General features: G+C 33.4%; 1 protein-coding gene across 1 annotated transcript; it reads right to left on the reverse strand.

The window, feature by feature from the left end:
• Positions 1–353: 353 nt before the first annotated feature.
• On the reverse strand, positions 354–11,357 carry LOC128156691 (acetylcholine receptor subunit beta-like). The gene is made up of 6 exons (XM_052818924.1): positions 11,076–11,357; positions 7,146–7,297; positions 6,996–7,040; positions 6,702–6,817; positions 5,879–6,405; positions 354–2,283 (listed from the first exon to the last, which is right to left on the reverse strand). Exons 1-6 carry the CDS (start codon positions 11,113–11,115, stop codon positions 1,931–1,933), a joined length of 1,233 nt encoding a protein of 410 aa, XP_052674884.1. The 5' UTR covers positions 11,116–11,357; the 3' UTR covers positions 354–1,930.
• Between the last annotated feature and the right edge of the window lie 7,407 nt (positions 11,358–18,764).

The following is an 18,764-nucleotide window of genomic DNA, read 5'->3' on the forward strand; positions in this document are numbered from 1 at the left end:
ATTTAATTTATTTTTGCGATGATTTTTTCTTTTAGGATATATAATTGTAACAAACCTTGCTATGCGTTTGAACAACTGGTATATATACCATTCGAGTCCAAACTTATAAAACCCGAAATGTTAACAAAATCACAGGTATAAATAGCTACTGTAACAAACAACTGTCTTTAAAAGAAGTTCACCGTAATTCATCCTTACCACTTGCAGTGAGGCATGAGTAAACACCGTAATGTAGTGTGCTGCTTGAAGATTTGCTTTTAATTTAATAGTGCACGTGTAAAAAGTCTTTACAAAAAAACCCAAAATAAAACAAAACACACTCAGCAACATGAACAACAACAAAACAAAAAGAGTTATCTTCTTTTATATTTATTGAATGCAGCAATTGAAATTGCTTGTAAAATAAATATTGAAATGATTTTTTGAAAGCTATGTCATGAACATCCATTCAATTACGCAAAAAATATCAATAATTTATAAATGAATATCATAATTTTTAAAAAAATCATATACCTTTACTTGAATGTACATTTTACTTGTCAAATGGCGAAAAACAGGATTTTAAGAAAAGTTTTTTCTTCTTATTTAAACAGGTTTCCTGGTTAAAAGATTATTACAAAATGGTGGAGAAACTAGTGATTCCTGAACTAAACGCAAGGAACGATACCTGAGCCATCAAGTGACCTACAGACAGAACAAATACATTTTTTTTCGGTTTGAAACTCATACCTTTGTTCCAAATACGTATATGTATTATGTTTATTATATTTATTGTGTGCTTCTATTCACTTTTCCTACATGTTACAAGTACCTCTTGATAATTTCGATTCATAAAAGGATGAATAAAAGTTAAATACTCGTTTCTAAATAGATAGTTGGCCGACGACGAAAAGGTATCGTTTGTTCATATATTTATCAGCCACGGACGCTTCATGCAAACAAGATCCCATTGTCTTTTTCATGGAGTAAATTTTGTTAGTGAATTCTTGTCCACACGATAGATGCCATTTCATTGACTTAACAATTGCACATTAAGGTTCTGTGGTATTATCTCAATAACAATCACCATAATCGTCAATCAAAATTTAAAAGAAATATATTTACATTTTCAAACTCGGATTAATTATGACAGTTATGTACAATGTGCAGTAATTCGTAATCAATACGTAGCACTATCCCGTTTGCAATTCTACCTCATTGATAAACCCAGCGAAGCAAATATTACAGACTACACCGCTTTTAGTAAATACCGGATGCAAAAACCAAAACCAATAGGCAAATTAAACATGATAGAATACACTACCCACAATTTGTTAATTCCATTTCAATGAATTCACCAATTTAAGAGCATTTTTGATGTAAAAATGCATTAATATAATTTTTTTCCTTTATAGAGTTCTTAGTTCAATATCTGAAACACAGAAAATCATTTGTTTAAAATTGCTGATCATCAGATGACCTCATCAACCTAAATTAAAGGAAAACCTAATTAACGTATAACTATGGGTGTTGTTAAATGTATACTGTACCTAAACTTATTTCGTTCACATAAAAACAGCGATTCATTGTTTTTTGTTGTTAATCTGTATATATACTCATGTTGAACCTCAAGTACCAGTGAACTGGTCTTGAGTGAATAAAGAATTGAAAATGAGTATATAGATTTGCGTACAGATAAAAAATATTTACAAATATGACAACGATGCATGTACAGTTGAAAACAAAAAATGTGATTATGATTTAGAATATATATACATGTATCATGTTTATCTAATAAGATAGAGAATGTGGGGGAGGGGGGGGGGCGCTACAAAACCGATTGTATATAGATTTGACTGTATGTGTTATGCAGTATATATTAACACTATATACAAAATGGTGCACTTGTATTTTATACATTTTATAGTGTTTGTTGTGTATTTTTGATATATTAAGAAATATTATAATCAATTATTAGCGCAAGAAGCACAGAAAGGGTTAATAAAAGTAAAATAATAGCATATAATTTGAAAAAGAAATTATCCAGAATTTTTGTCACATCCTGCCACGTCAGTTCCGGTTCATTGTTTTCAACAGGTGCCTTAACCTTCTCCTCAATATCTTGTCCGTCCACGACATTCTTTTTCTTGCAACAAACACATGATATTTTCCCCACTAATTCACAGAACACTTTGAGATAATGCGGAATCGGTTTGTCCTCAGGACTGTGGTGGCATTTGAGAATGTAGATCGTCAGAAGCACAGAGGTAACTCCCATAGCCAACATGATTATCAAATACACAGCTGAAAGACATAAACGTAAGAAATAATTTATCTTGAATCAAATGAATCTTAACAGAGAACGTGTTTTCTAGTCTATATTCTGATTGTCTCTATTTTTAGACGGTGGCTATTTATAGCCACTGTCTATTGCTACGGTCCTGACCGGAAGGGTATTTCTCACGGGGACCCTAGCGGATAACGAACGATAACTCTGTTAGGTACATGTATGCAGTGTTTTATCTACGTGTCGATTTCAGTATGAGAACTCATTTTAATCTTATCAGATATTTTAAGCATTATAGCTGCTAATTATTTTGTACATACATTTAAATAATGTATGAAATTGTATTTTATTTTAAATGAGCCGTTACCCTATCTGCTTACGCGGTATTAATAATATAAGGCTCAAACTGCCAGTTTTGACGTTTAACTCTGTATCAGGACTGCATATAAACTATATCACTGCGATAATTGGTCAAGAGATCTCACAATAATTGCTTCTTGTTTTTTATGATATAAATAATTGTCAGAAACACACTATTTAAACTGGTTTGCCATTTCATATTTCAGCAATTATGCTTCATCGATAAATTCAGCCATTTTCAACGCATTAGTTTTAGTTGAGCAGTATATTTTTTGTTGTTGTAGCTTATTCCAAAGAATTCACAACAGATACTGACAATGAATATTACATAAATTACATTTCATTGAACTTCAACCGATCAATGGCACAGTTTTTTCTACAAGTGTGCATGTGTTTTCAAACACACAAAAACTTTAAATTTACGATACAAATGTATTAAATTTTCGACTGACCTGTGATTTACAATGTACCTTATTTTGTACCTCACTCAGTCTGTAGAAACATAAATTTTATTACAGGCACCTCAATATTCATTAGACAATATTTACTGCAGATGTTGACGCTTTACTTTCTGCTGACTTTCTCTCAAACACGCTAATCGACGTCGGATTGTAAAATTCACGTGCAAATCGAGTCGCCATTTTAAATGTTAATAAACTACATTTTACGATGTTTCAAAGATGTTTAGTTCAGATTTTTTTTTACATATGCTGTAAAACGTCTTATGGATTTCACGGCGTGTCAGCTCGTGTATCTCTAATTTGCAGCAAACGCTAGCTTTTTTGTGAGAAAAAACATGCGATATTTCATATACATTTATGGTACATAATGAACGGTAATGTAAGAGAGCATCTTTTCTTTGGTTTGGGGGCATTTTTTCACTAACAGATAACATTATTTACATATGTACGTAAACATCGCCCCGTTTGTTCTCAAATGATTCTTAATTCGCGAGTACAACTCTATTATGAACTTTCTTCGACATTTGTTTCCAAGTGTTAGCATCATTTTGTCAGCATGCATTTACAAATAGGCGGGCCTATATAAATGCGCCAGTTTGTTGCGACTCGCAATTGAAATACACACCGGTTAGAAAGTGTCATCACTTAACACAATGCTACATCGGCCGTAGCGTATACATTCATGCTATATTTGCGATAAATAATGAAACATGAAGGCAAAAAAATGTGCTTCATAGATGACTGTAGAATTCTGCTGAGCTACAGAAATAAAGCTTTCCGAAAATATTGCCGGGATTTGCGAACCCTAGATCTATTGTTTAGTACATGCAAAGAATAAAATCAAAGAAGATGGACGAATAAGGCGTGTAAAATGACCATATGAGGACTGATTAGATAGATCAGATTAACTTCAATTCATTTTCTTTCATAAAGTGGGTCTGAGCTCAATATTTTTTTTTTTACAGTCTAAATGTGGTTTAATGGAATTTAATAAACCGATTGGACTCAACAAAAATGTGGAGAGATGACCCACTACAGTTCAAAAATGTCATTTTGTAGCTCAACAATTGAAAGTTTTAGAAATATAATACAAGTCCGAAAATTCGTGGTCATTGTCTCATATAGCATTTAAACAACGCACTTTGTTGTGAATGAAATGGCTCAGTGGTTAGAGCACCAGCCATTAGGAAACTTTATAGAACTTGGGTTCGATACCACCAAAACTTAAAAATTTATTATTTTTTTCTTATCTTTTTGAAATATTTCAAACTGAATATAGTTAGAAATTACCATTTTGTAAACTTGTATAATAACGTATCAAATATATTTAATTGAAAAAATGCTAAATTTGAAATTGTATTTTACAACTAAACCAAAAGGGCAGTTGCGCCATCTTACCCCCCCCCCATCTTCTTTATATACACAGCTATACGGTCAGAAAAACGTGCGTTCAGCTTGAATTTTGTTTGTTTGGTGTTTTTAAAAACTTATTTTGTATAATTAATCAATATTTGTTGTAAGTTTACTAGAAAAGTTTAATGTAGCAAGTAATTTATGTGTGTTAAAGTGTACTGAGAAGCGATAAAATATACCTGTGACTTTCCCGAATTCATTCAAATGGTTTGAATAAATCTATAGCTAAATACAATAGAACAAATGTTTAAAACGTTGATTAATGAAACTGCCGCGACCGAATGCTGTATGATATTTTTTTAAATTTTCATTCACTTTCGTTGTGAGCAAATGGAAATAATCCCCTAAAGTCGAAGATAAAATATTGATTTACTCTTCTGTTTCATGATGACGTGCACTCCAAAAGCAATACCAGTTTTATCAGACAGGTTCTTGTAAACCCATTCCATTTTCTTTACACCTTAATGTATTAACTGACTATGAGGGGAAAAAAGCAAATGTGATGATCCACAAGACTGCAACTTTTTCCCCGTGAAGAAAATGAGGGAAAATGCTGTCGAAAGGGACAATTAACATACTATATGTATGCCCAAATAGTTAGTAAAAATAAGTATTTTATCATACCAAAGCTTTATTTGTTCTCGTTACTTTGAGAAATCCACAATATATTTAAAGCACAATAGTCCAATCCACACTTTTCAAAAGTTGTTCCCATTTGCGGGGTCAACCCAAAGGTCAAAAAGGAAAAAACAAAAATTCCCCTTCTTCAAACAATCAAATATTTGGGCGTACTGTGATGAAATCGCTTTGGATTTGATTTATTCATTCAACATGTGGTGGCAACCATTCAAACGGGGTTTTAATATCAACTGATATATATACAAACATATTGATACAAAATATAGATACAAACTTCTATACGACAAAGACTACTGTGATAAATCTTTGGGTCTTTCCCAAAAGATGACGACCAAGAGACACAGCATTTGTAAAGTGTAGAGTGAGATCACAGCTACGATTTCCACAGAGTTATCCATGTAGGAAACTCACGACTAGTTGTGCGAGTAAGCGTTAAGTATTAGTACATGAATGCGATACTGGCCGCGGTTTTCTACAAAAATTATTATCATACATCACTCATTGTTACATGTAATATGCCACTTTCAACGACGCCACCGTCTAACAGTACTTTCAGTACTTTGATTGGGATTATTCCTGCTTGATTTACGGATGATAGAACCTTAAAGCATGCTAGATATATACATGTCCACGAAATTTAGATTTGGCATTAAGTATCTAGGATCTCAATGCAAATTTCCAAATGAATTAATATCATATATTAACTTTTAATTCTCGCCACGTATTGACCAGTACTTACAAAGACAAGACGTATTGATGGAAGTGGTGGGAATATTGGCAGACACCAAAGTGAGATAAACAGCAAACGCCAAGAGTGTGGTGAGAGAGTAGCCCATCTTCTCGCCTGAATCCGGAGGCAATTGAAAAACGAAGACACTCAAGGAAGCCAGTAGAATCATGGGAATAATTGTATTCATCACCTGGAAGTATGGTCGGCGCTGAAAATTCAGTTGGAAGCTTATCTGCGGTAGACTGTTGCTGCCAAACGCACGAGTAGAGGACGAAATGCTGTAGGTGAAAAATTCCCACTCTCCACTTGGTTCGTAATAAGTAGTATCCACTTTACTTCCCCTCAAATTGATCTCTATGCTGGTATATCCCCAGGTAGCCAGTGTTATGCTGCAGGTCTGGGTGTCAAAAGGGTAGTAGGTGACATCCGTGGTACACTGCGTTTCGTACACGCCCCCTGGCGTCCATTGCAGGGTACCGTCTTTGGCCACCCGTATAACGACAGTGTTGTCACTAATGACGGCGAGGTCACTCACTCTGTAATAATGATGGATGATATTGTAATGGTGTATAAAACATGCATTCAAATCATCTGATACATCAGTGATCAATTTAAAGGAAAAATGTGCATATATTTCTTCGATTGCACTACAACATAAAGATTTGCATGGTATGTCACCCAAAGAATACTTTTAGACAATAAAAATTATTCTCAAGATACTAGTAATCCATGTTGCCATGATCTTGCATCGGATGTCATTTTGAATGTTTTGTTTACTTTCGTTGGGTCGTTTAAGTAGGTCGTTTAGGGGAGTCGTTTAGACAGAACTTACGAGTTGGTGACAGAGAGGGAAGGGACCCACACGTAATCCTGGGTAGTATAAAACGCGGGAATATCTGTGCTGTACGTTGGGTTTCCGCTCCAATTCAAGCGGGCGTCAGACCAGTTCTGTATATATTGAAGCACATCAATTCAAGTTTCTTTTCCGGTATCGGTAAATTAGCTCATAAAAAGCTGTTACGTGTACAAGTGTCAATATTCAAAATATTTCTAAAGTCACAAAATATTGTTTACCAGAGACAGAAAGAAAATGCGATGACATATTTTTGTACTAATAAAATCTTACTAATGTAAAGTATCCGGCAACAGACATCATCTGGTCCTTGATGCTCTATGACAATATAAAAATGGAATTCAAATTAGGAGTAATAATGTAAATGAAAAGCGATTGAAAACAAAAGAAAATGTTTACTAACGTAATTCGACTAGTACTCACCAAGGAAGTGAGAGTCAACAAATTCAGTTCAGCAGTGACAGCAACTTGTGCTTCCGGTCTGGTGAACCGGTTGTAACTGTTGGTTGTGAAAATGAGGGTTCTAAGGTCGTTTTCCAGGCTATATGAAAACGCTGCATTGCTATTTGAAAACACTGCGGGGAAAAACATATTTAAGCTCAAACAAATCTTATATTAAAATTAATTCTGAGTTAGGTGCAAAGCAACAGGAGTTCTCTGCAAATTTTACAAGTGAACTCAGATACGTATGATACTTTATATGATACCGTAGTCTGATGGTAATAGATTTAGCAGTAATACTGTGCATTACGATTAAAAGTAGTCATAATGTATATTCTTATTGCTAAAATCAAAATATGTCAGAGGGACATTATAAGAAAATCGCCGTTTCTCCATACATTGAATAGACACATTGCGCAGTTATTTGACAAAATTAGGGTTTCGTGTTCGTTTGTGTGTATGTGTTTGTGTGTGTGTGAAGGGGTGGGGTAAAGAGTGGAGGAGGAAGTGGGTTATCTTTCGATTGTTGGAAGGACACAATTTAGTGCTGCCTTTTTGTAAACTACCCGCCATGAAAAGGTACATCTGGACATTGTAGATCTTTCGAATATTATTGGTGTAATTATACCAGCAAGTTCCTTCTTAGCAAATTGAAATATTTCTCTTCATTTCTCTTTCTTAATATAAGTCTGAAAATACAGTATTTATTACTATCATGTTAAGTGTCAGCTTTATCTCTTTGTACTCTCCATTGTGTAAGGTGGACAATAAGTGCTATAGTATGTAAATACAGAAAATAGCAAGGTCAACATTTTGGACAATTGTCAAAATATCTCTATCTTTTTAAAACCTGTTGCAAAAAGAAAATCACGTTCTGCTTTAGAAATACATTTATATATACTTACAAAGGGGGGAACGAACAAAAGTTGAGAACAACAGGTTTTTTTTCTAACATTCAAATTCTTTAAATGTGGAAGAATATTTAAATACACTGCCAAGTTCTTCACTGTATATATAGCTAACTATTACCTTTAAATTTACTACCAAAATAATTACCTTTGATAAAGCGATCGATGTTTTGATTTTACCAGACACTAGAGCAACAGAATAACACTTTTTCGGACCAAAGCAGTTTTAAAGCACGATTTCGTGAAAGCGGGGTCTCACATCGTGACTTCGTTATTCAACCTTTAATTGTTAAAAGGAGTTTAAACTATTACGACGAAAAAGTCGGAAGGCAATTTCACTTGCTATTATAAACGAGGGATTTAAGTAATGATGTTTTTTGCGTAGCATCAATATGTGATTTTTGTTCAAAGACTCGTACTGTTCTCAATTTCTTGGACAGATATTGTTTTTTCAATTTAGCAATAAAAATATTAATATATTTTCTGGAATTAACTTTCAGTGACGTATTATATCTTGACCAATACCTCGCTTTAAAGGTTAAATGAAGTTATATCCTCTGTATACACAAAATTTCGTTTCGAGACAAAGTCAGTGCCCAAAAAAATGAAAGCTGATTTTGAATTCCCAAAGAAGATTTATACATCAACACAGTATACAAAATGAATAACTAACCCGTCATGAATGATAAATAAAGATTACAAGATATTTTCGAGTGTCTCGATTAATTATGCAAGTGGCGTAATGTTATATAAAGTGCTGAGGGAATAACAGAGAGTTGTAATTTTGTAACACGTTGACGTTAAGTTTCCTGTCAGATACCATTCATAAAAATCCACAATGTTATAGCAAGTTCTTTGAGAACGTTCATAGGCGCGTCCATTATTTTAACCACTTAATTTTTACAATCAAAAACTCTGGTTTTCTACGATTTGGTCTAGTTCCATCCTTCTCTGTATCCTCCATAATTTAAATGTTGATTAATATTAAATAAAGCGTGCTATTGTTTTACATACACAACCGTAGTGTAGGTTACCTCCCCTTTCTTTGATACATATATCACTCTTTGACGCTATTTTTGAATTATTGTTTTTCAATATTCAGCAACAAATAAAAATATTCAGATATGTAAGGTGCTGCTTTATATAATTTATTTGTTATTATATCGTTATTCCACAAACTAGTTTTAATCAAAGTAGAGATATTTGAGAATTAGCGATTTTAAATTTAAGGGCAATACACCCCCTTGACGACGGACTGAGACAGAGAAATATCAGCCCCGAGGGCGATACAGCCCTCGCTTCTGGTTGTTGTCTCACCTAGTCCAAAACACGTGTATCAGGGCTGATACAGTACTAGGTATATAATATTAGATGCAAATATCAACAGATTAACGTTCACATTTAAAAGAAACGTAGGCAAAAACTCCGAATTTTCTATAGTGTAAAAGTATTAATGAATAAAACAAAATAATATATGTAATCATACTTCCACGATACACCCAACAGTCTTTCTTGTACATTTATAGTTTTTGTTGTTTCCTTTTGTTGGCTTGTTTAGTTTAATTTTATTCTACTATGTCTTACCCCCCCCCCCCCCCTTTCCGAAAAAAAAATGGTCGGTGAAAAATAACTTTAGGAGAGAAAATATGTTCATGACAACTGACGAACAGACAGGCGTACATACTGGTCATTATCACTTTAGGTTTCCTGCAGAGTAAGATCCAAATTAAAACTTTAAGGTGCATCCCTACACCTTCAAATATTTTCTCAAATCAGCAGAAAATTACTTGATTATGATAGAAAGCATGATGGATAAGAAGTATATATGTCAAATAGGCAAAAAAAATGTGCAATTTTGGATAAAAAACGATATTTTCAAAAATTTCATTTCGTAATCATAAACAAAAGCCAAGGCGGATTCGACGATATACATCTGAATCGATTGATATAAACAGTTTAACAAATTAAAACATTTAAATTGCCATCTTGTGACGTAGTGTCTTAAAAAGTATAAGTCTTGGTGTAGTGAAGTACCTTAACTTTTAACAATGAAGTCGTAATTTATCGTTGTCGACAAATGATATCTGATATATACTGTACATGTAAAATGTTGTTTTACCATCGATAAATGTTTCAGAAAACCGTTATTTACAAGGTGAGATCGTCAAACAAAATATCTGGCAATCTTAATAATGTCACACTTCTCAAAACAGGTAGCACTAAAAGCACGTCTCCTGATGGGATTTGAACCAGATCAGACGGGTAGTTAATAATTCATTCTACCACTGCACCATTCAATATACAGATCTTGTCCAAAGATGATTGAAAAGCAAGCGAACTAGTAATATAATAGAGAGGTTTATATTTCAAACGTGTACGGGTGCGTGTACGTGAACTTGAGGAATCACCTAAATTCTTCGCGTATTACGTCATCAGTTTTTGTGACGACATGGTTTCTACACGTTCCTTAAGTAGAGTGTCGTTTACACTAAGTTCAAACGTGTAGTTTTCTACAACAAATAAAATCGTATTGATGAGTGAATGTATTCTTGTGATACATCATATAGATTTTTAAACTTCATTTGCATGAAAATTGATAAGAAATTTACCATTTATTTGGAATTAACCAAAAAAAATTCATGTCACAAAACTGCGTCGATGTACGTACACGTTTATATCCTACAAGTTAAAAAATCTCAACTGATAAAATACAAAAAAGTGTACGTGCACGTGTAGTTTTAACACACGTATGCGTACCCGTAGACTTTTTAAATTTCAACCTCTCTTTTATTTCCGAAAACTGGGGGTACTCGAACATATGGAGAATTTGTTAAATTTCTAATCATGATCAATTGTTGAGTGTTAATGAATGAAATCAATTATTCACAGCTCTATGCAGTTCGCCACACCATTTTTCATGGAAACGACATGTCCACCAAATTTCTTTCTTATTCAAGTTTCGTTTGTTTGATAAAGTTATTCCATATGCACAGATACTACTTACCTGATGATAATAAAATAAATGTCTGAAGCAGTGAATTCATGACCGTTGATATATTATCCGATGTTATTAATGGAACTGCAAATTGCAAGCATTTGCGGTTAGGTCTTCCAGAAGGTGTCAACAATATTCAAAAACTGAAACGAACTCGTAAACACGGGAGATGATAACCTAAGAAAAAAAGGACTAAACTGAGTACAGGGACAGGGTTTACTTTAAACCCAGTCTAGTTGAACGTCTGTGGGTAGATGAACCTGTCACTTTAAACCGTCAATTACAATGGTTAAAAAGACAAGAATTAACGTTAGCAGTAGACGAAAGCCCTGATTGTCAGTAGGTCTGAAACTCATCAGTGCACAAAAATCCTTTCAATTGGTGATTGGTGACCGTCGGTACTTCTTCAATAGTTAGAATAATCAATACGAATAAATTTGTTAATTACTTAAACAAACAAAAGACTCGTATTTATTCAGACATTTCTTTGTTTCCGTGAACACAAAAACTCGATGATATTGGATAATTGAAAATTAATTACATGTAATTGATATTTCCCATCGACTTCTTCTCGTGATAATATTCTGTCAACTCCCCTGAAATTATATAAAAGCGTTTCTATGACGAATACTTTGTACACCTGATGGTTAAAGCGATCACACATACATGACCTTTGACAGGTCAGCATTATACATGTAGATAAAAGGTATTAACGCGCAAAAATTGGAGTCTATTATTTTAGTATAGTAGTATAGATGTTTACTTTTTAAGTTCGACATTTAAAGCGTTATTTGTTATTTGATCCTAAGGGCATTTATAGGGTATTTATAGTTGACCGTTACAACTGAATGAATACCATTTTTAATGATTTTGATTTATTGGAACAGAGAGAGAGAGAGTCTCGGAGAGAGAGAGAGTCTCGGAGAGAGAGAGAGAGAGAGAGAGAGAGAGAGAGAGAGAGAGAGAGAGAGAGAGAAATCACTAAACGAATGAATGGATATTTTGATTTTTGTCACGAACACATAATGATAAGAAAGCACGAGCAAACAAACAAAAAACAAAACTAAAAATCTCATTAAAAAGTCACTAGTACTGATTTTTACGTTATCCACTTGGATATTTACCCAAAATACATGAAAGGGGCTTGTACCTTTGCACCTATTAATCTTCCAAAATTTTGACCTTGTATCATCGATGAATATCACCGAATTCAATTTAAAAAGGCTTTTTGATAACACGAATGAAATCTTACTGAAGCTTGATAGAGAATTTCATTGACAAACATTCTGCTAGATTTTTCCCAGTTCAGAAGTAATTCTGTTTGCATATGATATGGTTGATTCCTGTCATCTTTTAATCATCTATGAATTTCCTAACAAGTTAACGTTAGGCTGATAGATAGACTGGTATTTTAGATGGAAGTTTGTAGTGTATATTTAAATACTCAGTGGCGTCGGAAGCAAATTGAAAGTTTCGAGGGGCTACATTTATCAGAAATCTTGAACAAGCAAAAAAACAAAAACAAGGTTCCGACGCTTATGATACTTACATTTGAAGGAGATTATTAGACTTATACATGCACATCTTAGAAAATGGTCAATGAAAGGGAGATAACACTCTCGATAGAAGCCTGCATAAATTCATTTATTAAAAGAGTGATAAAATAAATATTTTTGGCAGTAACGATAGAAAAAAATATTTTTGTGATTTGTGTATAATTTAGGCAAGTTATTTATTAATTATGTTTAGTAAATAATAGATCTAAAAGTAAACTTTAAAAAAAAATAATCGAAAGAATTAATTCAATTAGAATCTTCGAACAACGATAGTTCTCATATACAGCATACTTTTTACATTGAATTATTTTCGATGTGTCAACTTTGGTTTGTGGAGAATTTTTATCATCGTATATTACACCTCTTTTCAGAAAATCAATCGTGAAATAGCTTTTGATTAACTCAATTGTAGGTTCAGTTGAATAATTTTATTTCCTCTCGAGAATATTGAACTCGGATACTTGGAACATCTCAAAACGGTATTTTGATAAGATGATCATGAGTAATCCTTTAATAAAATGTAAACCTTTCTTTAAATTAAATTATCAGAGGAAACCAAATTTATGTGAAGGTACTTGAGGACAGAACCCCACTCAGCCCCGAATTCTATCACAGACACTTTACGACAGAACCCCACCCCCGATTTACATGTAGACCCCTTTTCATAAAACAGCCATTTGTGAGATATATTTTTCATACCATCAGTTTGAATCTTTGCCTTTAAAGGGGCATGGTCACGATTTTGGTCAAAAATTATTTTTTCGATTTTAATATTTACAATGCTTCAGTAAGGCAATTTTTGATAGGCAACCAAAATTTGACTGTCATTTGTTGAGTTATAAGTGAGTTACAGAGCTTACAATTCTTCGCTATGTAAACAAAGCTTGTGTTTACATTTTGAATGTTGAAGTGAAAATTCCAGTTTTAGACTTCAAATGAATGTGTTAATCGTTAAAAACTGTTTATCTATGCTTAAAATGAATAAGAAGATAGACAAATCGGCTTGAAAAAGATTTTTTACTGGTATATTGAAACTATGTAAACAAAAACAGGACACGAGCCTTGTTTACATGACGAAAAATTGTGAGCCCATACTCATCAACTGGTACCCAAATTTCATTTGATCATTAGAAATGCAAAAGCATTGTAAATTATAAAAACAGAAAAATAAAATTTGACCAAAATCGTGACCATGCCCCTTTAACAATATGAACAATCAAAGTACTGAAAATACTGTTAGACGGTGGCGTCGTTGAAAGTGGCATATTACATGTAACAATGAGTGATGTATGATAATAATTTTTGTAGAAAACCGCGGCCAGTATCGCATTCATGTACTAATACTTAACGCTTACTCGCACAAGTAGTCGTGAGTTTCCTACATGGATAACTCTGTGGAAATCGTAGCTGTGATCTCACTCTACACTTTACAAATGCTGTGTCTCTTGGTCGTCATCTTTTGGGAAAGACCCAAAGATTTATCACAGTAGTCTTTGTCGTATAGAAGTTTGTATCTATATTTTGTATCAATATGTTTGTATATATATCAGTTGATATTAAAACCCCGTTTGAATGGTTGCCACCACATGTTGAATGAATAAATCAAATCCAAAGCGATTTCATCACAGTACGCCCAAATATTTGATTGTTTGAAGAAGGGGAATTTTTGTTTTTTCCTTTTTGACCTTTGGGTTGACCCCGCAAATGGGAACAACTTTTGAAAAGTGTGGATTGGACTATTGTGCTTTAAATATATTGTGGATTTCTCAAAGTAACGAGAACAAATAAAGCTTTGGTATGATAAAATACTTATTTTTACTAACTATTTGGGCATACATATAGTATGTTAATTGTCCCTCTCGACAGCATTTTCCCTCATTTTCTTCACGGGGAAAAAGTTGCAGTCTTGTGGATCATCACATTTGCTTTTTTCCCCTCATAGTCAGTTAATACATTAAGGTGTAAAGAAAATGGAATGGGTTTACAAGAACCTGTCTGATAAAACTGGTATTGCTTTTGGAGTGCACGTCATCATGAAACAGAAGAGTAAATCAATATTTTATCTTCGACTTTAGGGGATTATTTCCATTTGCTCACAACGAAAGTGAATGAAAATTTAAAAAAATATCATACAGCATTCGGTCGCGGCAGTTTCATTAATCAACGTTTTAAACATTTGTTCTATTGTATTTAGCTATAGATTTATTCAAACCATTTGAATGAATTCGGGAAAGTCACAGGTATATTTTATCGCTTCTCAGTACACTTTAACACGCATAAATTACTTGCTACATTAAACTTTTCTAGTAAACTTACAACAAATATTGATTAATTATACAAAATAAGTTTTTAAAAACACCAAACAAACAAAATTCAAGCTGAACGCACGTTTTTCTGACCGTATAGCTGTGTATATAAAGAAGATGGGGGGGGGGGGGGGGGGGTAAGATGGCGCAACTGCCCTTTTGGTTTAGTTGTAAAATACAATTTCAAATTTAGCATTTTTTCAATTAAATATATTTGATACTTTATTATACAAGTTTACAAAATGGTAATTTCTAACTATATTCAGTTTGAAATATTTCAAAAAGATAAGAAAAAAATAATAAATTTTTAAGTTTTGGTGGTATCGAACCCAAGTTCTATAAAGTTTCCTAATGGCTGGTGCTCTAACCACTGAGCCATTTCATTCACAACAAAGTGCGTTGTTTAAATGCTATATGAGACAATGACCACGAATTTTCGGACTTGTATTATATTTCTAAAACTTTCAATTGTTGAGCTACAAAATGACATTTTTGAACTGTAGTGGGTCATCTCTCCACATTTTTGTTGAGTCCAATCGGTTTATTAAATTCCATTAAACCACATTTAGACTGTAAAAAAAAAAATATTGAGCTCAGACCCACTTTATGAAAGAAAATGAATTGAAGTTAATCTGATCTATCTAATCAGTCCTCATATGGTCATTTTACACGCCTTATTCGTCCATCTTCTTTGATTTTATTCTTTGCATGTACTAAACAATAGATCTAGGGTTCGCAAATCCCGGCAATATTTTCGGAAAGCTTTATTTCTGTAGCTCAGCAGAATTCTACAGTCATCTATGAAGCACATTTTTTTGCCTTCATGTTTCATTATTTATCGCAAATATAGCATGAATGTATACGCTACGGCCGATGTAGCATTGTGTTAAGTGATGACACTTTCTAACCGGTGTGTATTTCAATTGCGAGTCGCAACAAACTGGCGCATTTATATAGGCCCGCCTATTTGTAAATGCATGTTGACAAAATGATGCTAACACTTGGAAACAAATGTCGAAGAAAGTTCATAATAGAGTTGTACTCGCGAATTAAGAATCATTTGAGAACAAACGGGGCGATGTTTACGTACATATGTAAATAATGTTATCTGTTAGTGAAAAAATGCCCCCAAACCAAAGAAAAGATGCTCTCTTACATTACCGTTCATTATGTACCATAAATGTATATGGAATATCGCATGTTTTTTCTCACAAAAAAGCTAGCGTTTGCTGCAAATTAGAGATACACGAGCTGACACGCCGTGAAATCCATAAGACGTTTTACAGCATATGTAAAAAAAAATCTGAACTAAAAATCTTTGAAACATCGTAAAATGTAGTTTATTAACATTTAAAATGGCGACTCGATTTGCACGTGAATTTTACAATCCGACGTCGATTAGCGTGTTTGAGAGAAAGTCAGCAGAAAGTAAAGCGTCAACATCTGCAGTAAATATTGTCTAATGAATATTGAGGTGCCTGTAATAAAATTTATGTTTCTACAGACTGAGTGAGGTACAAAATAAGGTACATTGTAAATCACAGGTCAGTCGAAAATTTAATACATTTGTATCGTAAATTTAAAGTTTTTGTGTGTTTGAAAACACATGCACACTTGTAGAAAAAACTGTGCCATTGATCGGTTGAAGTTCAATAAAATGTAATTTATGTAATATTCATTGTCAGTATCTGTTGTGAATTCTTTGGAATAAGCTACAACAACAAAAAATATACTGCTCAACTAAAACTAATGCGTTGAAAATGGCTGAATTTATCGATGAAGCATAATTGCTGAAATATGAAATGGCAAACCAGTTTAAATAGTGTGTTTCTGACAATTATTTATATCATAAAAAACAAGAAGCAATTATTGTAAGATCTCTTGACCAATTATCGCAGTGATATAGTTTATATGCAGTCCTGATACAGAGTTAAACGTCAAAACTGGCAGTTTGAGCCTTATATTATTAATACCGCGTAAGCAGATAGGGTAACGGCTCATTTAAAATAAAATGCAATTTCATACATTATTTAAATGTATGTACAAAATAATTAGCAGCTATAATGCTTAAAATATCTGATAAGATTAAAATGAGTTCTCATACTGAAATCGACACGTAGATAAAACACTGCATACATGTACCTAACAGAGTTATCGTTCGTTATCCGCTAGGGTCCCCGTGAGAAATACCCTTCCGGTCAGGACCGTAGCAATAGACAGTGGCTATAAATAGCCACCGTCTAAAAATCATTCCCGTCTGTATAGATTGAATTAGATTAGATCCGATATTGTTTTTAAAGCAAGTTTTTTAAATCAATGACTGTGTCAGGACCCGAGGGTATATATCGGAGAGGGTGGGGCGGGGGGGGGGGGACGAGATTCTGTCATTGAGCACCCACGAGTTTTCTAAGAACATCGGGACACAATAGAAGGGTAGCTACATTTTGTACATGTATGACGGTTCATTCAGAGTTTTATAATTTCTTAGTTACACTTCTCTTCATAGTACTGAGCAGTTTCTAGCACTAAGGAACAGATGCTCTACAACAACTTTTGAAAGCACTTTTGATAACAAACATTTTCTAAGCGCGTAATTCGCTACCAAGAAATCTACTGAAACAAAGAGCCTGAATTTCTTTGGTGTAGAGTCTGGACAAAATGCATTACTACATGTAGTTCTTACGGAAAAATCGAGTATATAGATACATTACCTGTTAGGAATTGGTAATTAATTACAAGATAAGAAGGAAAGTGGCCAGGAAAGTACAATCATGTACTCTACAAGCCACATAATGAAATCAGTTAAATAAACACGGGCACATACTATAGAATACAGTACAATGGCATGTATAGGGGTATCATGATGTGTGTATATTTCTGTATTGTTGCAAAACAGTATTTATGTTCAGACACTAAATACTTTTGTGACTCAAAGCACCCTCTGTTGCACGATAGTTCAGAGAAAAATATCGTAAAAACGTCTAATAGAAATCTCTATATGTGAAAAAGGAAATGCGAAAAAATCTTAGTTCAAAAGGTTTATAAATCTTTTTTCGTAACCCATATAATTATTAACCTAAGAATTGTAACCTATCTAAGTATTCACCTGCGATTTTAGTAACCATACACAAAACTGACATGACAGGATATACAAAATGTACACTGGATACAGATGCGCAGAGTAAGTCAATACTTGCCCAGAAACATTAAACAAAATGACGTTTTAGTTGATACAGATACAGATATTAGAATTAACGTCCAAATGTTAACTTGCATGTAGGAAACAAAAGCTGAATACATGTAGGTGGTTAACGTTCCAATATTAATGTAACGAAAATATTATTTTGAGGAATAAACCTGCAAGGCTTGTTCAATACACAGAAAATGTATAGCTGACAAAAAGGTTACAGGTTCATTAAACGCGGTACCCAATGTATAATAATGATCAACCAAGTCCCATGCTATTTTTTGCATTGAATACTTTCGTGATTGTGAATAATGTGCTTCTTCATTTGGACAGTTTTAACAAAAAATAATTTACGAACAACAAAGATAGAATAGGTAATGTATTCAGAGTCCATTTCAATCTCTTAATTACTTTACGGTTAAGGGAGTAAAATTGATAATTTTGTGCTGGCAACTTTACAAACCTGGCACCAAGTCTTGATGTGTAGCTTAGTTTAGTTGTTTTTCTTCATCTAAGATCCAGACAAACTTTATTTCTTACAATCGAAAATCGAACTGGTAATGGAAACTAATAGCACATCAGATGATGATTTATTTAACATCACGTCACGCAAGACCGGAAGAAGGAGATCAGCACTTACTTTATCTGT

Source organism: Crassostrea angulata, chromosome 7 (genome assembly GCF_025612915.1).
Source record: "Crassostrea angulata isolate pt1a10 chromosome 7, ASM2561291v2, whole genome shotgun sequence".
In the NCBI taxonomy this organism is placed as follows: Eukaryota; Metazoa; Mollusca; class Bivalvia; order Ostreida; family Ostreidae; genus Magallana; species Magallana angulata.

Bases quoted from the DNA above. Each gene is read 5' to 3' on its own strand.
- LOC128156691 (XM_052818924.1), bottom strand. From the start codon at position 11,115: ATGAATTCACTGCTTCAGACATTTATTTTATTATCATCAG. The intron at 7,298-11,075 runs GTAAGTAGTATC...TTTTCCCCGCAG, and splicing joins ATTTATTTTATTATCATCAG to TGTTTTCAAATAGCAATGCA. The intron at 6,818-6,995 runs GTAAGATTTTAT...CAATATATACAG, and splicing joins TTGCCGGATACTTTACATTA to AACTGGTCTGACGCCCGCTT.